An 8,324-nucleotide genomic window follows, 5' to 3' on the forward strand; every position below is an offset into this window, starting at 1 on the left:
ATATCCAGTCCCACCTAATGTAGTTTTTCCCAAATTCCTGGTAATCCATCCTATAAATGACAGACCCTTTATATCAGAAGCTTTTATAGATCTTTGTCTACTTAGCTACCAATCTATTTAATAGATGTATTGCCCTTTCATGACATGTAATTTATAGTCTCTTTTTGTTGTTGTTAATCCTCACCTGAGGCTATTTTTTTTTCATTGATTTTTAGAGTGTAGAGGGAGGGAGGGAGGGAAGGAGGGAGGAAGGGAGGGAGAAACATCAATGTAAGAGAGACACATTCATCAGTTGCCTCCTGCACTCGCCCCAACTGGGTCTGGGGATCAAACCTCCAACCCAGGTACATGCCCTTGTCCGAGAATCAAATCCGTGACCCTTTGGTGTGTGGGCCAACACTCTAACCTTTAGCACACTGGCCAGAATAATAGTCTCTATTCTTTTAAAGATCATGTTAGAGTTGCAAGAAAACTAGTTTACTTGTTCACTGTGTCACCACTGCACTTGTTTTCTGGAGGCTGGAGAGGGGTTAGGAAAATGCATTTCCGTGTATTGGTCTCTGAGTTGGTATAAGCCCTAAGAAGTTAGGGCTCAACTCAAAATGTAAATGACTCTGTGGCATGTCTAATCACCTTCTAAGTGATACTGAAGGTGTTGGTCCTCAAACCACATTTTGAATAGCAAGAATGCACAGGACTTTAGCTAGTATACTACTCTGGACGACAAATCTGAAATCTTTACTCTGCTGAAAATGCCCAGACGTTTTATAGTACTTTCGTAAGCTTTATACTAATATTCCATATACATCTTTAAAATTTGAAGTCTCAAAAACTAGCAATGCTACATTTTGAAAAATATCTGAAAATGTGAAAAGTATGCATACAAAACTCAAATACTTGCAAAGAGAAGTATGCCACTCCTCTGAAAGTGAGAAAAGCTTTGCTTCCATTTGACATTGTTCTTAAATACATCAGACATACGACCTTCATAAGCACTTTTAAAAACTCACAGACCTCCAGACAGTAAGCTACATTTTAAAAAAATCAACGAACCAATAAATTATTTCATCCAAATGAGATCATGAACAGTATTGCTATCATGACTGTCCCTGATCTAAAAATATAAAATATACCATTCACAGAGTGCTGACAATACGCCAGTCGTTATGCAAATCACTTCCCATGAAACAACTTCTCTAGCACAGTGTCTGCACAGAAGCGGACACATGAAAGGTTCTTGATAAATATTATGTGATCACTTGAATGACAAACATGGATTTTGCCCAGAGCTTACCAGCCAGGCCTGCATCTCACTCCAGTTCTCATTCAGTCAGCTCAGGGGGGGCTCTTGCGCAAAGCAGCATGTCCTCAGTCGGTATCTCCCTGCCAAAGAAGAATGAGAAGGCTGAGCTTAGTAGTCTTTGCCTTAACTGGCTTGAAGTGGATTCAAATGGAACCTAAATTGTATCAAACATTGCATTCTACTCGTCCCCACTCCTCAGGGCACTGGACAAGGCCCCTATATGCCAGATTAATTCTCAATGATGCCTTCTCTGTGTTCGTTTAAGACAACCGTCCTCAGCGTGAAAAGATGCCCGGATTTCTCATCCTCTGGCCAATGGGAGGTTGTCACCGAGAGCAAAGGCAATGAGCAAAGTGCCATCTTCGATGCAATTATGGTTTGCAGTGGCCATCACATCCTCCCTCGCATCCCACTGGAGTCATTTCCAGGTGAGGCCTAGGGGATGCCCAGCTTTTCAGAGCAGGTGTCCAGATATTTTCTATGCAGTTTGGAATGATCATTGTTGTTTCTGTTGACCTCTTTGGTCTTGGTTACACAGGAATCCAGCTAACCTCCCCCAAAGTCAAGATGTCAGAGAATTCATATCCACATTGCCTCCGTGTTGGAGAGGCCCGTTTAGCCATGTGCCTGCTTTGGCCTTTTCCTATCTCACCAAACAGCTGTGACTTTGTTCTGTCCCTGGAGCCTTTTCTGCAGAACCATGCCCATGGACAGAGTTAGTGGGGAAAGTTCCTGGAAACTCTTTTGGTCCTGGACCATATGCTTAACCTAACATTTATTATATGTTTTATACTTAGAGTTTGTCAATTGGCCTTGCTATTATAACCCCCCTAAGAGAGAAAGAGGCAAAAGAAATGATTAACCCCAGGAAGGAAAAGTTGACAATGCAGTTTTCTTGAAATTAATTTGACATAGTTGACAGGCTTCTCTCTGTTTCCTCCTGAAGGTATAGAGAATTTCAAAGGCCAGTATTTTCACAGCCGCCAATACAAGAACCCAGACGGATTTGAGGGGAAGCGAGTCCTGGTGATTGGAATAGGAAACTCAGCCTCAGATATTGCCGTTGAGCTGAGCAAGAAGGCTTCTCAGGTGCAAAGCTCTCTGCTTACCTTGTACCTTGGAGGAAAGGAAAGGGGAGGGGGCACATTGGAAAATCTGAGCATGTAATCAAGGCTCCATTACTCCTTAACTGGTTGGTTGGTTGGTTGGTTGGTTGATTGGGTTCTCCATTGGTTCATGTGGCATCAGAAAATCTGTATGTCAAGAAGCCACAGTTTACCTCCCAGCTCTGCCACTATCAGCTGTGTAACCTAGGCTGAGTCATTTCACTTCGCTGGACTACAGCTCTCTCACTTTGTAAATGGGAAGCTTTGACCAGATGATTTTCAGCCTAAAAAGCGTTGTTTCCACCCAGGGGCCTTAGTGAAAAGCTGACCTGTTCATATATGGGGCAGGGGGAGCAGGGGCATTTAGAAATTTAGTGCACATTTGAATTATATTTGAAATGTAACTCATCCTCAGTTATCCAAAGATTATGAAAAGAAAAGATTAAATAGTCAGTAAGACTCCCAACCAAGATCATAGCTTTGTAGGTGCACACTGAGCCCTTCCAACCACTTTTATCCTTGTATCTGCTCAGGAATGACACAACTGAGCTGTGACGGAGTCAAACATTACAAGATGTAGATAATGCTGACATCGATGATTGGGAATAACAGAAAATAAATCCCTTCCAGTAGGGCAGTCCTAGGCAAAGATGGGAAAATAGCTGGGGTTCCTCTCCCCAAAGCATTCCCTCCCAACAGGGCCTGGGCCCAGGAGCCCTATCTCTTGTACACTAGCCTCCTCAGCTTGGCTTCTTCTGGCTACACAGGACTTACATACCTATGTCCACAACCAGCAAAACTGTCCTGTTCTGAGTCACCTACTTTCAGGGCTTGAGATGCCAGGTAGCAAACATGATAAACAAACAGGGTGTATCCCCAGATGAATGAAGGGTTTACACTGGAACCTGTAAAAGTCACCTATCCAGTCAGTGCCAAGGAAGAAGGGGAGACAGTAAGTATTGGGAAAAGACACTCATGGAAACATTTCACAAGCTAAGGAGTTGAGGTCCTTCCCAGCAAAATTGGTCTCCAAATTCTTGTTTACTCCAGTCATGTGGCACTACACCGAACTCCTCTCCTCCAGTCTATATTTGCAAAGTAATAATAGCTAGCAGACAATAGTTTAAGTACTTTATTTATACCACCTGATTTAACCTGCATAATAATCCCATGAGGCAGGTACTATTAATATCCCCATTTTACAGAAAGAAAAACTGAGGCACGGAGAGGTTGAAATAACTTGCCCAAGGCAACACAGCCTGTAGGTGGTGGGGCTGGGATTCAAACCTAAGGAGTCTAGATGCAGAGTCCTGGATCTGGAGTCCATGATCATAAACACTTAAGTGAACTGGTTTTTCTGCACATGAATCATAGTTAACTGTTTATCTGGGACCACCTTATACATCAGAATTCATAGAATGTCAGGTAAAATTTTGAAAGCAATTCAAATATGCATTTGGGCAATGGGGGGTGGGGGGTGTTGTAACAGTAAGCAAGGTAAACCACCTATCTGGAAATATATGTGTGTGTGTGTGTGTGTGTGTGTGTGTGTGTGTAATTTCAAAATGAGAGAAATCTGAGTAAGAAAGGTAAAGAACATACCAGAAAGACTCAGATGTGTATTTCAAAAGAATGGAAATCACAATATACGTTCAGATTTTAACACTTAAAATGCATAACTGTTCTTTTAAGTGTGGGAGGAAGCTGACACCCCCTGGTATTCCCACTCCAGCGAAGCACAGATCTATGCCTGTATGCCTATATAGTCCTTGGGTTGTCTTGGTACCTTTCCTAGGATTTTAATTACTTTCCTTTACTACAAAAGAAATGTGGGCAGGTGGGAAGGTGAGAAGAGGGAAGGAGCACCAAACCACAACTGTAAACGTGGTAAAGACCTGTGGATTTTATGATTGGTATTAGCCCAAAGATTCTTCTCATGTTTTCAAGAAAGTTCTCAAGACTGTCGTAGTCTTCCTCTATCAATGTGAACACCACTGGGTACTTCTTCTATGACAAAGTTGCCACAGAGCAGTGAAAACAAAATGGTACTTCACTTGCAAGTCAATCATCTTTAAGATAAAGCATTGCAGGGAATTCAGGGGCCATACGTGTGATATATCACCTACAGAGTAGATTCCTCCCAAAAGGGACGATGCCCTAACATAAACTGTCTTTCTTTTTGCTTGCCAGGTGTTTATCAGTACCAGGCAAGGTTCATGGGTCCTCAGCCGTATCTCTGACTGTGGCTATCCCTGGGACATGGTGTTCCACACCCGGTTTCGCTCCATGCTCCGAAATGTCCTGCCACGAACAGTTCAAAAATGGATGTCAGAACGGCAGATGAATCAGTGGTTCCACCATGAAAATTATGGCCTTGAGCCTCAAAACAAGTAGAGTTATTTTGCTTTTTTTATGGTATTCTCATTGGTAAGCAAGGTTGTTAGAGGTGCCTCTCTTCACAAAGGGCCAAATTGCTAACATGGTAGCTCAAGCTTCAACCCAACAGTATGGGTATGGTATAGGTTTTGAGCTTGAATTCCAAAAGTTGTTCTGTATGCATTTTAAAAGTGAATACTTAAGAAGATCAAGTAGAAATGGTATGAGCTGCTCCAAAAAATGCAAAAGTAGGTCATGAAAAGAACTTTCTATTACCCAGAGCTGTCCAACATCAGAAAGGCTGCTTAATGAGATTGTGACCTTCTTTTCAGAGGGTTGTGGTAGGAAACGTTTATCAGAGTCTCCATTCGATGATTTATGTTCTGCTAACTCTGTGTATCATGGGGGTTCTTCCCATGGGCAGTTTTGAGAACATAATCACTGTCTCTTTGCAAAAAAAAAAAAATCTCTGTTTATCTCAAAGTTATACATCACCGAACTTAAAAACTCAAGCAAACATTATAGATGTTTATTTTTCTTTAGTTGATAACAGGCTCCTCCCCTTAAAGGGCAACACAGAAGAGCTTTAGAGTCTTTCAACAAATGCCATGTGACTGCTGTATGCTACGATCTGAGATCTGTAGCATGTATTGCCTTAAACCGAAATATAAGCAGACTTTGCTTCACTGCCCATGCTATCACATATGGAGATTTCATGGATATTTGAGATTAGCAACTATCCCCAATATAATTCTATGCATTAATTTTCATACTGATTCCTTACTAATTTTTAAAACTAATGGGAATTTAATATGTTTTCTCTTTCTTACTTATGATCAGATAGAGATTAAATGGAACAGCAAGATAATTAAAGTAGATAACATAAAAGAGTGTTAGAGCCCTAGCCGGTTTGGCTCAGTGGAGAGTTGGCCTGTGGACTGAAGAGTCCCAGATTCAATTCTGGCCAAGGGCACATGCCTGGGTTGTGGGCTTGATCCCCAAGGGGGGCATGCAGAAGGCAGCTGATCAATGATTCTCTCTCATCATTAATGTTTCTATCTCTATCCCTCTCCCTTCCTCTCTGAAATCAATAAAAATATTTCTTTTTTCAAAAAAGAATGTTGGAAACATCCATGGGCTAATAACCACTGGAATACTCAGCGAATGACCATAGGCACTTGCATTTTGTATAAGCCCTTGGGGATGCTTTCATTTTTTGAAATATCTTTTACCCCTATCACCCATATGTTTCCCTTTGTTAAGGGAGAGATTTGTGACATGAAAATAAAGTCAGATAGTAAATTTGGGGTCAAGCCAACTAATCAAGTTGGAAAGTTTTATGGATATTTGAGAAACCTCTTTATTTTCAGAGCCAAACACACAAAACATCAAGACAGTTCAAGACTCCTCATTAAATGCTCCTTCTGAGTGTTTTCTTCTGTGTGTTTCAGATACCTTATGAAAGAACCTGTACTAAATGATGACCTTCCAAGTCGTATACTCTATGGAGCCATCAAGGTGAAATCAAGAGTGACAGAGCTCACGGAAACTTCTGCCATCTTTGAGGATGGGACAGTGGAAGAGGACATTGATGTCATTGTCTTTGGGCTGCTCTCGTAAGATTTACATCCTAAAAAGTTAGTGGAGACGTCATAAAATAACAAATACAAAGATATAATAACAAACATCTGTAATCATTCCTTTAATATATTAGAAAGTTCTGTGGATTTTGGATGTGAGGGCGATCTGGCTGCGACATCTGTCACCCCATTGATTGCCAGGGTTAATTCTGCTGATCTGTCTGGCTAGGAGGGTGTCCCCCTCCTCCCTCACTGATGTCTGTGCGTCCCTACGAAGCTGTGTGCTGGGTCAAAGAGGACGACCTTCCCACCAAAGGAGAGGACCGGTCTTCGGTCAAGGGTATAGGAGTAGCTGAGCTCCCCTGCTAGAACCTCCAAACCAACCCACTACTTAAACCAGCCTTTTGTATTCTAGGCTTGTGTACCTTGCCCTCAGAGAGGACTATGATGGAAGACATTATCAAGAGGAACAAACACAGAATTGACCTGTAAGAATGTGTTTTTTAATCTTTACCTAGAACAGTGTTCCTCAAAGCACAGTGAGTACTCTACCCACCTGTGAGAACTAACTAGCTGTTCGTTAAAAATGCAAATTCTAAGGCCACAGCCCAGACCAACTAAATCGGAATCTCTGGAGGAGACTGGACGTCTGTGTGTTTTGAGTTCTTCCTAGGTGATTCTTATATATAGTAGTTGAACAACCAACTATTTAAAGATAGGAATTTTACCAAATCAGAACATTTTCCCTTGACTGAATTTCATTTGTTTTGTATGATGCGCATATTAAATTCCATTCACACACTGTGTTTAGAGAGGGAATGGTGTTAATGTAAGAAACATTCAAACCTTTGAAGAATTTTTGTGAGTTTATTTGAGCTAAACTATTGACAATTGTCAGGAAGCAGAATCTCAACAGATTGGGATACTGCTTGGGAGAATGGCAGTGTTGTACCTTATTTTATACATTAAAATCCAAAGAGGAGACAATAAAAAATGTATGTGAGTTACATGAAATCTATTGGTGATAGATTAAGGAGGTAGGAGAAACCAAGGGGGGATTTCTGTGATTGGATAAAAAGTAAAATGATAGACACATACTTGGGTGAAATGAAGGTTCGAGGATTACTACTTTGTGACTGAAGTGAAAGGAGGTTCAAGTGGGTTAAGTCCCCTTGGAAAGTTGACTTGGAGCCTTATATGGCATGAAGGAGTTATCTCATGTCCAAATGCTCATTCATCTAACACTTACTGAGCATCAAATGCCAGCCAGAGTGCCAGGGACGCTACTAATTTTACAAGCAAATATTAAGTGTCTCCTCTGTGCTTGCACTGGGCTAGGCTTTCATCTGTGTTACCTCATCCGTCTTGACAACAATCCTGACTAGTTGGTACTTTGCTTAGTAAATACCAAATAATCATCATGATTATAAATGTTGTCAGTTCCTCAAAGTCCCATGTATTTTACAGTCTATAGTGAATCTGAAATATAGGCTCTTTATTTTAGTCTATAGACAATCTGAAATACAGGCCTCTGGATGGGATAAACCAACACTTGCCATTTATTTGTTCACTCATTCCTTCACCCTGTCAATAGCTATTGAATGTCTTCTGTTCTTATATAACTTTGAACATCTTGTGAATCTGCCCTTCTCACTTTCTTCATTCAGGTTTGGAGAGAGCCAGAGCCAGATTCTGCAGACCAATTACATCGATTACTTGGATGAGCTCGCCGAGGAGATAGGTGCGAAGCCAGACCTCCTCTCTCTCCTGTTCCAAGATCCTAAACTGGCTGTGAAACTCTATTTTGGCCCCTGCAACTCCTATCAGTACCGCTTGGTGGGGCCTGGACGATGGGAAGGAGCCAAGAGTGCCATCCTCTCCCAGAAACAGAGGATGCTGAGGCCTCTAAAGACGCGCACTCTAGAGCCGGCTTCTAACTTCCCAGTTTCCCTCCTGCTG

The 8,324-nt window shown here is 41.6% G+C and overlaps 1 protein-coding gene and 1 pseudogene across 1 annotated transcript in view; both read left to right on the forward strand.

Moving 5' to 3' along the window:
- Positions 1-4,803, forward strand: part of LOC102756035 (dimethylaniline monooxygenase [N-oxide-forming] 2) — a 15,052-nt gene extending 10,249 nt beyond the window's left edge. Inside the window, exons 3-5 of the mRNA XM_006766995.2 lie at positions 1,569-1,731; positions 2,250-2,392; positions 4,600-4,803. Coding sequence (XP_006767058.1) covers positions 1,569-1,731; positions 2,250-2,392; positions 4,600-4,803 — 510 coding nt within the window. The remainder of the gene's footprint in view (positions 1-1,568; positions 1,732-2,249; positions 2,393-4,599) is intronic.
- Positions 4,804-6,455: 1,652 nt separating this feature from the next.
- Positions 6,456-8,324, forward strand: part of LOC107183635 — a 2,991-nt pseudogene continuing 1,122 nt past the window's right edge.

This window comes from Myotis davidii, unplaced genomic scaffold (genome assembly GCF_000327345.1).
Source record: "Myotis davidii unplaced genomic scaffold, ASM32734v1 scaffold580, whole genome shotgun sequence".
NCBI classification, from domain to species: domain Eukaryota; kingdom Metazoa; phylum Chordata; class Mammalia; order Chiroptera; family Vespertilionidae; genus Myotis; species Myotis davidii.